At 40.5% G+C, this 14,838-nt stretch overlaps 1 protein-coding gene across 7 annotated transcripts in view; it reads left to right on the top strand.

Annotated features, from left to right (window-relative positions):
- Window positions 1-14,838, top strand: part of UGT8 (UDP glycosyltransferase 8) — a 76,688-nt gene that overhangs the window by 57,403 nt on the left and 4,447 nt on the right. For all 7 annotated transcript variants that reach the window (XM_063458268.1, XM_063458267.1, XM_063458266.1 and 4 more), the window contains exons 3-5: window positions 7,520-7,662; window positions 7,772-7,848; window positions 12,294-12,513. In XM_063458268.1, coding sequence (XP_063314338.1) covers window positions 7,520-7,662; window positions 7,772-7,848; window positions 12,294-12,513 — 440 coding nt within the window. The remainder of the gene's footprint in view (window positions 1-7,519; window positions 7,663-7,771; window positions 7,849-12,293; window positions 12,514-14,838) is intronic.

Raw genomic sequence — 14,838 nt, 5'->3', positions numbered from 1 at the left:
ATGGCTGCGTACCCATAGGTTCGCCATCACTGGTCTACGTGTATACACTGAACAATAACCACAGTTGTCTCAATGTAAAAGAGACAACCTTCAGTACCAAAATAAAATAAACACCTTAGCCACAAGCAAATACCTCAGTTATGCAAAAGGTTGTACAAAAACCTCCAACCACTAAGACTATTTTCCTTCAAGGCTCACAATTACCCAAGCCGTCATAAGATCGGCATGTGCATGAAGGGATAAGTTAAGTGCTCAATGAAAATAAAAAACAAGCGATATAAACCAAATCCCAACAAACATTTAGCTGCCTCATCAGGGAAAAATTCAGCGTACATTTTCTAGGTTTTTCACTTCCTAGGACATTCCTCCCAACCCTAGTTCAGTTTTGGGGTCCTGTCCTGCAGTCCCAGGTTTATTTTCTATAGTGTTCTTGACATCTGTGTCAAGAGCACTAGATGTTATTGCATTGGGCAAAGCACACTTAGGGCATTCGGTCGATAGGCAAAATGTTTTAACTGCTTAAGGACAGAGGCAAATGTACAAGTTCTGATCAAAACAAAATCAAAACCTATATGTCTGTTCAACCATAATTTACATCTTAAATATTAACCCCTTAAGGACACAGCTTCAGAATTTCTGCATTTTTCTACTGTTTGTATTCAAATGCAATTTGCATCTCTGTCATTTATTGCACCAACACATATACATTGTATAATATGAGGGCAAACAGGGCTTTAATTTGATGTCACATATACATAGATACATTCTCATTAATTATATAAAAATGCCAAAAAATTGAAGAAGAAAAAAAATAATACATTTTATTCACAGTTTTGGCAATAATATGTGCATAATATGTCCAGCTTAGAAAAAGTAATTCAAAATAAATTCATTTATGTGTCTTGATTTATACAGGGAGTGCAGAATTATTAGGCAAATGAGTATTTTGACCACATCATCCTCTTTATGCATGTTGTCTTACTCCAAGCTGTATAGGCTCGAAAGCCTACTACCAATTAAGCATATTAGGTGATGTGCATCTCTGTAATGAGAAGGGGTGTGGTCTAATGACATCAACACCCTATATCAGGTGTGCATAATTATTAGGCAACTTCCTTTCCTTTGGCAAAATGGGTCAAAAGAAGGACTGGACAGGCTCAGAAAAGTCAAAAATAGTGAGATATCTTGCAGAGGGATGCAGCACTCTTAAAATTGCAAAGCTTCTGAAGCGTGATCATCGAACAATCAAGCGTTTCATTCAAAATAGTCAACAGGGTCGCAAGAAGCGTGTGGAGAAACCAAGGCGCAAAATAACTGCCCATGAACTGAGAAAAGTCAAGCGTGCAGCTGCCAAGATGCCACTTGCCACCAGTTTGGCCATATTTCAGAGCTGCAACATCACTGGAGTGCCCAAAAGCACAAGGTGTGCAATACTCAGAGACATGGCCAAGGTAAGAAAGGCTGAAAGATGACCACCACTAAACAAGACACACAAGCTGAAACGTCAAGACTGGGCCAAGAAATATCTCAAGACTGATTTTTCTAAGGTTTTATGGACTGATGAAATGAGAGTGAGTCTTGATGGGCCAGATGGATGGATTGGTAAAGGGCAGAGAGCTCCAGTCCGACTCAGACGCCAGCAAGGTGGAAGTGGAGTACTGGTTTGGGCTGGTATCATCAAAGATGAGCTTGTGGGGCCTTTTCGGGTTGAGGATGGAGTCAAGCTCAACTCCCAGTCCTACTGCCAGTTTCTGGAAGACACCTTCTTCAAGCAGTGGTACAGGAAGAAGTCTGCATCCTTCAAGAAAAACATGATTTTCATGCAGGACAATGCTCCATCACACGCGTCCAAGTACTTCACAGCGTGGCTGGCAAGAAAGGGTATAAAAGAAGAAAATCTAATGACATGGCCTCCTTGTTCACCTGATCTGAACCCCATTGAGAACCTGTGGTCCATCATCAAATGTGAGATTTACAAGGAGGGAAAACAGTACACCTCTCTGAACAGTGTCTGGGAGGCTGTGGTTGCTGCTGCACACAATGTTGATGGTGAACAGATCAAAACACTGACAGAATCCATGGATGGCAGGCTTTTGAGTGTCCTTGCAAAGAAAGGTGGCTATATTGGTCACTGATTTGTTTTTGTTATGTTTTTGAATGTCAGCAATGTATATTTGTGAATTTTGAGATGTTATATTGGTTTCACTGGTAAAAATAAATAATTGAAATGGGTATATATTTGTTTTTTGTTAAGTTGCCTAATAATTATGCACAGTAATAGTCACCTGCACACACAGATATCCCCCTAAAATAGCTATAACTAAAAACAAACTAAAAACTACTTCCAAAAATATTCAGCTTTGATATTAATGAGTTTTTTGGGTTCATTGAGAACATGGTTGTTGTTCAATAATAAAATTAATCCTCAAAAATACAACTTGCCTAATAATTCTGCACTCCCTGTAGAGTACATCATATGTTTAGGATTTCAGCTTATTTTGAAAGCTACAGGTCACAAAATACAAGGACTAAAATACAATTTCAATTTGCAACAATTTTAGAATTTTGTATTTTTGTCTTGTAGGTTTAGTAGCCATCCCAGAAAACAAAATTGCCACACAAAAGTATATATTTATATAAAGTAGACATCCAGGGGTGTATCCTGGTTTTGTGCTGCCCCAGGACAAAACTCAGGCGCCCCCATCACCCCCACCCCCCCCCCCCGCCACCCCCACTCAACCCTTCCCCCGCCTTCTAAATACACACACACTGACAGATACGCATCCATTAGCTAACTGTTAGCTAATGGATGCGTATCTGTCAGTGTGTGTGTGTGTGTGTGTGAGTGTATGAGTGTGTCTGTGTGTGAGTGTGTCTGTTAGTGAGTGTGAGTGTGTCTGTTAGCTGCTAACAGACACACTCACACACTCACTAACAGACACACTCACACACACTGACATACACACACTAACAGACACACACAGTCAGACACACACACACACTCTAACAGACACACTCTCACACACACACACTCTAACAGACAAACAGACACTCACACTCACTAACAGACACACACTAACAGACACACTCACACACACTAACAGACACACTCACACACACTAACAGACACACACAGTCAGAGACACTCACACACACTAACAGACACACACACACACACACACACACTAACAGACACACTCACTAACAGACACACACACACTCACATTAACTCATTTTTTTTTTTAATTTACCCCCCCCCCCAGCCTCCTTACCTTTGGGAATGCTGGGGCGGTTCTCCCTCTCCCTGGGGTCTAGTGGGGCTGCCGGTCGGGCTGCTGGGCTGGTTGCTGGGCGGGCGGCTGGCGAGGGAGCACTTCCTCTGAGCTGTCTGCTCAGCTCCCTCGCGCGCCGCAGAGTGAGGCTGGGAGGCAGAGCCGGAATATGACGTCATATTCCGGCTCCCAGCCTCACTCTGCGGCGCGCGAGGGAGCTGAGCAGACAGCTCAGAGGAAGTGCTCCCTCGCCAGCCGCCCGCCCAGCAACCAGCCCAGCAGCCACCAGCCCAGGATGTCTGTTAGCCGCAAGGCTAACAAGGCATTTGCCCTGGGCGTTTGGGGGCGGCTTTTTTTGCCGCCCCCTGGAAAATGCCGCCCAAGGCAAATGCCTTGTTTGCCTCGCGGCAAATACGCCCCTGTAGACATCACAGGCTATTTACCTAAGCTTAGTTTGACACTTTTTACTTAGCCATTTCAACGCCAATCTCTGCTAAATATTGGAGTCAAATTGTGTTTTTTCTTTATTTTGGCATATACACATATAACAAGGTTTTTGTAATGTGTATTTCGTAAAGCTGATGTGTGCTATTCCTGCCCAGAACCCCATATTGTGTTCTGCTACATCTGCTGAGTATAACGATACCCCCATTGTATGCCTTTGGCACTTTTCTGTAAAGCTACAGTGCCATATAAGAGACAAGGCTAATTCAGTTTCTATAGTTAAGATTTACGTAGATGGATTTGACTGGCCTATGTCTCATTTTAGGGTATTCTAGCAGTGTGACTGTTCAAATTACCCCACAAAGGGCTTTCATTTGATAAAGCAGACACCCTAGGGCAGGGGTAGGCAACCTACAGCACTAGTGCCATGCATGGCACTCAAGGCTGCTGGAGCCAAGCAGGCTCTGTCCTATCAGGAGTCCCAGTAAAACTTCAGATATCTGTTAATACAAAGAGGTGGTGAAGAACAATCCTCAATTTATGCATTGCAGCACATAGAGGAAGTGATCTCAGATCACTTCTTCCCAGCACTTGTGGATGGGAATCCACACTGTAGTAGAGCAGCCTGCAGCTGCTGTTGCAGCTCCTATACTTGAGCTATACCTGGCCAGCATGGTCCCCACTGGAACCTAGGGAAGCCACCCACACTGCTAGATATACACAGAAATGCAGAATATCCGTCCCCTCATACAAATAATACAAACAGCCCCCACACACTACCAAACACACAATGTGACATATCCATCCACACACAATTCCACAAGCAGCCCTCATACATAGCCCACATTCATATGTATCATACACGATACCATAAACTACTAATGAACATATACAATATAATAGCTCATATACGCACAAATACAACGATACAAAGCAATTACAGTAAAAATAACAAAAGCAGAATACGGCAGCATACACACCTCAATTTAAAAATAATAGGATCGGCACGCCATGCGATGTCACAATCCTATATCGGCACAGTGCTGCTAAAAGGTTGCCTACCCCTGCCCTAGGGTATCTTATATGGTGTATATTGTGCCTTAACTTGTCACCATTTTTTCACCAATTTATGTCAATGTTTGTGGTGGGGGGGGGGGGGGAGGGGGATGGCATTTTCACATATATGTTGCATTTCTGCTGAGTATTTCTTACACTTAATATGTACCACTGTCATTAAAATACCCAAATTATACTCAGTTACATCTTCTGAGTAAAACAATATGCCCAATGTATGACCTAGACACTATTTTGTGAGGTTACAGTGCTGTAAAAGAGACGTGACAAGTTCAGGTTTTTAAGTGTGAATTTTCATGGAAGGTTTTGATGCGTCCGTGTCCCACTTTGGAGAACTTGAGCAGGCTAAAAATTACAACTACACCATAAAGACATACCATTTCTTAAAGAAGACATCCCAGGGTATTTCAAACGCCATATTTTGAACCTTAGCGTGGGATCATTTTTCCGCTAGTTTATACCAAGTGTAGTGGTAATAAGGCAATACTCTGCCTTTTTGACACACAAAGTGAGTTTGCACAGTATATTTTGCAAACCTTATGCGTGCTACGACTGTATAATACTTCATATGTTTCTCAGCTATGTCGTCTGAGTACAGCAATACCCTCATAAGTACCATTGCCAGGTATATGTGGACATGGAAGGGGCACATTTGAGACACTCATTCCAGTTTTTTTCAAACTTTGAATTTGTACGCTGTGTCCATGTCCCATTTTAGCAGGCTATATAATCCAACTACCCCATAAAGGCATACCGTTTCTTAAAAAAGACATCCCAGGGTATTTCAAAAGGCATATTTTGAACCTTAGCGTGGGATCATTTTTCTGCTAGCTTGTACCAAGTGTAGTGGTAATAAGCAGTTTTTTTGCCTTTTTGACACACAGTGAGTTTGCACAGTATATTGTGCAAACCTTATGTGTGCTACGACTCTATAATACTTCATATGTTGCTCAGTTATGTCGTCTGAGTACAGAAATACCCTCGTATGTACCTTTGCCAGGTATATGTGGATGTTGAAGAATCACATTTGAGACACAGCCATTCAGTTTTTTTCTAACTTTGAAGTTTTACCATCTAAACTACTCCAAAATGGAGCATGGACACAGCATCCATGCTCCATTTTGGATTAGTTTAGATGGTTGGTTATTGAAACTTCCCCACAAACACATACTATTTATTAAAGAATACACCCTGGGGTAATTCAAAAGGCGTATTTTGAATCTTAGCGTGGGATCAAATTTTCTCTAGTTTGTTCCAGGTGTAGTGGTAATGAGCATTTTTAAATGTATTTTTTTACTTTTTTTAAAAAAATTTACTTTTTAAAACTAGTTTTTAGACTATTTTAACTATTTTTTTGCTTAATAATTTTTTTCAACTTTCTTAACTTTTTTTTTACAGATTAAACATTTGTCTAAGTTTTTTTTTTTTTTTTTTTTACCGTTAACCCCTAACTAGCAGTAAACAGCACTAACAGTAAATTCCCCAATTTTCCATAACTCCCACCGACCCCAGCTAGCAAAATATATTATTTTAAAATATTTAAATTAATGAATTAAATAAATTGAACCCCTGAGGGTTAAAAAAAAAAAGTTAACCCTAAGGGGTTAAAAAAAAAATCGGATCACAGTATAATACTGTGATCTGTATTTTGATCACTGTAGGTAGTGATCAACTGGCAGGAAATGGGGTTAATTTTTATTAGGACTGGGTAAAGGAGGGTGGTATTTTTTAAAATATGTTATTAAAATGTTTTTTACTTGTTTAAACTTAACCTCTATCTAGCCTAACAATGAATTCCCCAATTCCTCACCATCCTTCCACCCAGCTAGCTAAATATACCATTTTAATATTTTTAAATTAGTTAATAAAACAAAATTAACCCTTGAGGGTTACAAAAAATAAAAGTTGACTCTCAGGGGTTAAAAAAATAATAATAATCTGATCACAGTAAAATGTATACCTTACCAATTGATCACTGTAGTCAGTTTGCAAAAGTAGACAACCCAGGCTAATTAAAATTAAGTTTGTCCAGTCTTTTAGTAGCCAATGGTCAAAGTTAGTGTTTGTTTTATTTATTTTTTGCATTTTTCACACTTAACATGCGCTTTCACTGATGATATCATTGATCATTGTCATTATAAGTTTTACTGTTTAAAAACTAATATTTGTGTTCAGCGAGGTCTACAATATTCCCCATGTATATGTTTTACAAGGTTTTGGGAAGTTATATTGTCAAATATGGGGCTTGCACATTAAATTTTGATTGGAATATCAGGCAGGTCCCTCAAATTATAATTAATCAAATCACTTAGTTATGTAAAATAATACATAACTATATGCGTAGAATATCAAAATGTATATTTATGTATTATATAAAACATTTCCTAACTTATAAAAATATACCTTTTATTAACTGCTGGGCATTGCTATATATTGCTAGGCTTTGTTCAATTAAATGCTTCTCTTATAAATGCACCAGACTGACACACCTTTTTTGTGGGCATTACTTCTGATCCCAGCCATGTCATTGACATGTAACCTTCGCAACTCGGTATCTTCTAATGATTAGGGTGTAAGCATGTAGTTCACAAGGTGTGCCAAAGGTTAACTGCATTGATGCATAGACAGTGTTGTTAATTAATCCCTTTACATGTGTTCATAATTATTACTATTGTCAAATGTATTAGTGTAAGTCAGCATGACTAAGACAATATTGTTCCTCTTAAAAGGATTTTAAAATGTGGGTGGACAGCGTGGATGAAAATGGATTTGTTCTGGTTTCATTTGGAGCGGGTGTGAAGTACTTGTCAGAAGACATTGCACATAAACTAGCTGGCGCACTTGCAAAATTACCTCAGAAAGTGATTTGGCGGTAAGTGACAAAGACAAAATGAATACTTACCCATTCAAATAGTAAGTAATAAAAAGTATGCATGTTTCCTGCATTGAATGTGTATTATTTATTTTATATTTGTTTCTAGATTTTCTGGGAGCAAACCAAACAATTTAGGAAACAACACAAAACTGGTAGAATGGCTACCTCAAAATGACTTATTGGGTGAGTAAAATGCATTTTTCACAGTCCTCTATAATTAATTTGAGCAATCCTGTCTCAGATGTTACCCCTGTAATTATACACATAAAAAGAATAAATAAGAAAAGCATGCTGGCTGTTATTTATATTCATCATTGTTGTGATATTCTGGTAACGGTGAAATAGTAAATACTGCTTTTATAATGATGCTTACAAGTATAAAAAACAAAATCTTAAGTCAAAAAGGTGCTACAATACTAGTGTGGTTTCCTCCTTTATACGCCAAAAACAAACAATACCTGCAAAGAAAAAAAAACACAATATGCTGTGGAACGTGCTAATGGAGAACTTATAATAATGTGTTATCATGTGTACATTTCTGAAGAGGGGACTAACAAGTTACAGTGCCCAATTGCTACAGGAAATCAAGGGCTCCCCTCCCAATACAAGAATTATGGCTACATAATCAAAGATGCATTTTGTCCTCCATCCATTCACTGGCAGGGCCCCCAAATAGGATTAACTTTAACAGGGTTACTCTAACTAAAAACAGGGTTTTAAAGGATCACTATAGGGACAGGAACACAAACATGTATTCCTGACCCTATAGTGTTAACACCACCATGTAGCCCTCCTGGGCCCCTCACGCCTCCATAAATATATATTAAAAATCTTACTGTATTCAAGCCAGAAGCTGTAAATCTGCATGCTGTTAGACTCAGAAAAACAAGCAGTCTGCTGACATGTGGTAGCCTGATCCAATCACAATGCTTCGCCATAGGATTGGCTAAGATTGACAAGGAGGCAGATCAGGGGCAGAGCCAACATGATTCAAACACAGCCCTGGCCAACCAGCATCTCCTCATAGAGATGAATTGAATCAATGAATCTCTATGAGGAAAGTCCAGTGTCTGCATGCAGAGGGAGAAGATACTGAATAACAGGATGCTGTGCACAGTGCTGCTCTGTGCTCTGCTGACAGCAGATCTATGTGGATTGAGGCATATTATGCCTCCATCAACTCCGAAGTCCCTCTGGTTCACTCTGAGTGACTGCAACTGGAGGTGTTCCTCACTTTCAATGTACAGTGTTTACATGAGAGAGGCTGCAGGGTGCTATAGTTCTTAGCTGAACAACCTCATTAAGCTGAAGTTCTTCAGGTGACTATAGTGTCCCTTTAATAAAAAAATTAAATCTTGTGAGCATGACCTCTCATTCCTTTTAAAATATAAAAATAATGACATGCAAATTTATTGACACGCTTACGGTTGTGTTTGCACAAGTAAAAAGTATTGTGCATGAAGAGGCTGCTTGTAGTGTTGCATTTGTGTTTGGCTGCTACTTGTGAGATTGTATGTGTGTAGAGAGGTTTGCTAGTGGTGTGGTGTGAAGAGGCCGCTGGCACACCAACCTAAAGGATGTTGCAGAGAGTGCTGCTGAAACTCTCTCTGCAGTGCCCATTCGCAGTGCAAGCACATATAATTATGTGTTCACGCTGTGCTGCCCAGTTAAGTAGTTATGGTTTGCAGAGGTCCTGTGCAACTTACATTAAGGAGTTAAACCATTAACAAATGGTTTAAAAATCAACGTTTTGAATTCTTATGGTGTGAAAAGACTGCACACTGTCTTAACTTAAGGGGTTAAATAGTTAACAAGCTGTTTAAATCAAAAGTCCAGACGATGATGCCCGATTTTTCTCCCCCTTCACTTCATCTTAAGATCAGAGGTTTTAATCTTATTATACTTTATTTATAATGATCCATCACATTCAGTAGCACTGTCCATTGTTACAATGGTACAAGTAAAAAGACAAAATACTATATAACGAAAAGACAATACAAATTTGACAAACGAAAACAGGAGGAGGTGTGGGCCCTATTCCAGGGCTTGACAAATTTACTTTGAATCTAGGAGCCAGCTAAAAAAGTTAGGAGCCAGTGTTTTTTTCCTGGCGCTGAAAATACAATTCTTAAAGGAACACTATAGTCACCAGAACCACTACCGCTTAATTTAGTTGTTTTAGTGTTTGTAGCCTGTGCCTGCAGGATTTTCAATGTAAACACTGCTTTTTCTGCTCTGTGGAATTGGGTCTGGCAGCGAGCATAGCCGTCGTTACCTGGTGCCCTGCCAGTTTGCAATTTCCCTGCACAGCCTCAGCGCCGGGAGGAAGAAATTACACCTCCCTTCACTTCCTTGATTTGTCAAACCCAGCCCTATTCCAAGGGGAATATACAGTCTAGGAAGTCCTGGACTGTGCGCCACATGGGCTGAGAGCATCAGCTGATTCTCTAAGCCATCAGCACCTGGTCCGAGGCTTCTTGATTGAATGATTGAAGCCACTGACTTTCAGAAGAAGTGCAGAAGCAGAGCGATCAGGCACCATCGTCCAGACTTATGGGTTAAACCATCAGCTAAGATGCCTTCCGGGACCACCTTGCACCATAACAACTTAATTGCAATGAAGTTGTTATGGTGCTCAGTGTTTCACTTTAAGGGCTATTTCCTTACTCAAAGTGATGCATGTAATCACTTCCAGAACAATCATAGCGATGGTGTCATTTAATTTCTTATATAGGAAGAATTCCTATGCAGTCAGGTCATACAGACATGCTTCTTCCTTATTGGCATTGCAGTCACTCGGCATTAATGGAGAATATAAAATAAGACACTGATAAATTATTATATGTACAGCTGCAGAGTTCATCACATGTGCATGTATTAGCAAATATCTCCATTTATAAATGACAAAAAAGAATGTAACAATGGATAAAAATAAATGAATATATGAATAATAATTATTGTGTCCAAGAGTAAATCCTGTTTGGTAAATCTCATCGATGACATAATTAAAATTGTTTTCTCCTTGCATTAATGACCCATATAGCTGTAAACTCACTGAAACAAATCCAAGCTTTCTGTTCCTATCTATAGAGAGAAACTTGATGTTCAGTTTGCAATTGAGTAGTGCTGCCGTCCTTGCCCAGTCTGCTCTGTGAATCTCGGCAGAGAGAGCAGTATAGATATACAGTTAGTAATTTGGAGTTCTGTGCTGCCTCAAAGAACAGCACAGTTTAAATAGAGACACAGGGAATACGACAACTAATGTCTGTGCCTCTATCACTGTTCTACTTGCACTCCCAGTCAAGATGTATGGTTTAGACTGCCAGTCGGCCAGGAAGAGGAGCATGGAAGTATTAATTCTGAACTATTTAACCAACCGCTGCTGCCTGCCATACACCATCCATCAGAATTAGAACAATAAGCTCACACAGCCTCCAATTAAAGTGAAAATACACAATATTTTGTACACAGTCTGGTCATACCTCTGTGAGTTAAATCTCCCCATCATCCGACTAATAATCTCTTTTTTATTTTATTTATTTTTTTATAGTGAGTGTGTGTCTCTGTGTAGATCTTTGCCTATGTATTGTGTGTGTGTGTGTGTGTGCACCTGTTTGTGCCTATGTGTGTGTGTGTGTGTGTGTGTGTGTGCCTGCTAAGTTTAGTTGGCAACTTTCTATGTTTGTACATTGTAATGTGCTCAGCACGTGTATACATGTTAATGGGTTGATGCTAAATAAAACTGAAATTTAAAGGACCACTCTAGGCACCCAGACCACTTCAGCTTAATGAGGTGGTCTGGGTGCCAGGTCCTTCTAGGGTTAACCCATTTTTTTCATAAACCTAGCAGTTTCAGAGAAACTGCTAGGTTTATGAATGGGTTAAGCCTTCCCCCTATGTCCTCTAGTGGCTGTCTCATTGACAGCCGCTAGAGGCGCTTGCGTGCTTCTCACTGTGATTTTCACAGTGAGAGCACGCCAGCGTCCATAGGAAAGCATTATGAATGCTTTCCTATGTGACCGGCTGAATGCGCGCGCAGCTCTTGCCGCGCGTGCGCATTCAGCCGACGGGGAGGAGAAGAGGCGGATCGGAGGAGGAGAGCTCTCCGCCCAGCGCTGGAAAAAGGTAAGATTTAACCCCTTTCCCCTTTCCAGAGCCGGGCGGGAGGGGGTCCCTGAGGGTGGGGGCACCATCAGGGCACTCTAGTGCCAGGAAAACAAGTATGTTTTCCTGGCACTAGAGCGGTCCTTTAACTTGTGCCTATATTTGACAGAAGTCATTTCTATCTAATAGAGGCACAGAAACCTTCTAGACTGAACAGTATTATTCCTCCCAAGATTTAAAATGTACAAAGAGGGATGTATAATTTTAGAGGTGTGATGTACTAATAACAGTTTATGCAACTAACAAGTAATTTAGAACAAGACCATTGTATCTTATTTTACACATACTTTTTCTAAACACATTTATATAGTTTACTTAGATACAACCACTTATTCATTGCAACTGCTACGTCCCACCACATTTTACTTTCCACCCATTTCTCTTATTCAATGTTGACAAATTATTTAGTTTTTAATGCAATCTATATAGGTATGGATAAGTATATTTTATATTTATTATTTTAGGTCACCTGAAGATTAAGGCATTTCTCAGTCATGGGGGTTTGAATGGTATTTTTGAAGCCATGTACCATGGAGTACCTGTTGTAGGAATCCCACTTTTTGGTGACCATTATGATACCATGACACGTGTACAAGCAAAAGGAATGGGTATTCTTCTAGAATGGAAAAAGATGACAGAAGGAAATTTATTTAAAGCCCTTACAAATGTTATCAATGATGAAAGGTAAACTATTTCCACATTATATATTTTTTTTACATTTTCTTGTTAATATTGTAACAGTGTATGTTAACCGCTTCAATAACAAAAACAAGTATAAACGTTTTTGTTTTCATGTTTTTTTGCAGCATAAAATGTAATTCTTAAAGCCTTAATGGGCCACATTTATACTCTAGTTATGATTACCAACCTGTAGCGGTATGAATTTCTCTGCCAGAAGCCGCTAGTCACTGATATAATTAAAGTTGCTGAAAATGTCGGCTAACCCCTTTCTCTCCGTGGTGCAGGGAGTTTAAATGAATCGTTTTATTTTACAGTTGTGGGAGAAGTTAATGGACTATACAATTTCACTGTCTGCATTATATAAGCAGTCCAGAGATTGATAATGATTGATATCATTATCATTACCATTACTTCCTTAAACTCAACTTGACCAAAACTGAAATTCTGGTCTTTCCTTTTTCAAGTGTTGCTACTCCTGTGTCTGTCTCCTTCCAAGTCAACGGTTCTACCATCAGCTCCACCACGAAGGCTCGCTGCCTAGGTGTTCTCTTTGACTCCGACCTCTCCTTCACGCCTCATGTTCAGTCTATCGCCAAATCGTGCCGCTTCCATCTCAAAAACATTGCGTGCATCTGCCCCTATTTAACGCCTGATGCAACTAAGCTGCTGGTTCATTCCACTTTCCTTTCTTGCCTTGACTACTGTAATCCGCTTCTCAGTGGTCTTACGTGCTCCCAACTTGCGCCGTTACAGTCCTTAATGAATGCAGCTGCGAGGCTCATCTTCCTGTCCGCCCGCACCTCCCACGCCTCTAGGTCCTTCAAAAAAACCATTAAAAACCCACTTCATAAAAGCGTATTAAACTGTTAATAGCTCCTGACTGATTCCTCTCTTGTAACCGTCATTAGTCTAATACTATCCTTACCTTTTGTGTCACTTTACCCCACTCCCTCTAGCATGTAAGCTCATTGAACAGGGCCCTCAACCCTTCTGTTCCTGTGTGTCCAACTTGTCTGGTTACAACTACATGATTGTTCGTCCACCCACTGTAAAGTGCTGCAGAATTTGTTGCCGCTATATACAAATTAACATAATAATATGGCAGTTTTATTTATTTATTTTTATTTAGAAATATATGTGTAACTGTATTTACTGTACAAGTGGATGGCACGCTCTTACCACCAGCTCTTTCACGGGGTGGTAAGGGTGAGCCGCTGTGGGAATTAGAGGGATTCCCTGCTTTGCTGCATTCGTCTATGTTCGGGGAATTTTCCCTGAACATAGACAAATGCACCAGAGCAGGCAATCCCTTAATTCCTCACTTACCGACCAATTTGTTCTACAAGTGGGTCGTAAGAAAAGAACCTGGTCGAAAAGTGACGAGTACCTGCATGCGGGCATTATACTCAATGTAGACATTCTTTTTACATTATGTTTCCATTTTCAGTAAGTTGTACTGCTAGTAATGCTTTTAGGGTCCTTACTAACACCTATAGGCAAGGTATTTTACCATTATTATTGATCAATTTTTTTCATGACTACTGTATGTGAGAAAACATGCATTCTTGCTTTTGTACTAACATTTCAATGCCGCGCATGCACCTTAGAGCTCCCCATAGGAAAGCATTGAAAATGCTTTTCAATGCTTTCCTATGGGGAAATGAGCGACGCTGGAGGTCCTCACACAGCGTGAGAATGTCCAGCGACGGTCTAGCACACGTTTTCTGTGCTATGATGCAGGAAGTGACCTCTAGTGGCTGTCTAGTAGACAGCCACTAGAGGAGGAGTTAACCCTGCAAGGTAATTATTGCAGTTTATACAAAACTGCAATAATTACACTTGCCGGGTTAAGAGTAGTGGGAGATGGCACCCAGACCACTCCAATGGGCAGAAGTGGTCTGGGTGCCTGGAGTGTTCCTTTAACAGTGGGTAGTGAGGTTGGAGGACAGGGACTGACAGGGAAGGGGTTGACAGTGGGTAGGGTCGTAGGGTCGTTGACTAACAGAGACTGGAGGGGAAGGGATTGACAGTGGGTAAGGAGGTTGACCGACAGGGACTGGTAGGGAAGTGGGTAAAGAGGTTGGCTGACACGTGCTGGAGGAGAATGCATTACAAGGAGAGAAATACATATGAGCTCTAGCTTTGTCTCTGTGGTGCAGTCTATGCTGTGAGCCATAGGCGTGCGCACGGGGTGTGCCGGGTGTGCCTGGGCACACCCTAATCCCCGCGGCACGCCTATGGATTGAGTCCTGCAGGAACGGAGTTGCTGCACTTTTTTTGTGCAGGAACGCCATTCCTGAAGGCACTCAGCGCCCCCCAATGCCCCCT

Source organism: Pelobates fuscus, chromosome 6 (genome assembly GCF_036172605.1).
Source record: "Pelobates fuscus isolate aPelFus1 chromosome 6, aPelFus1.pri, whole genome shotgun sequence".
Taxonomy (NCBI): domain Eukaryota; kingdom Metazoa; phylum Chordata; class Amphibia; order Anura; family Pelobatidae; genus Pelobates; species Pelobates fuscus.
Note: the sequence above shows the minus strand (reverse complement) of the source record. Positions and strands in the feature narration are given on the sequence as shown.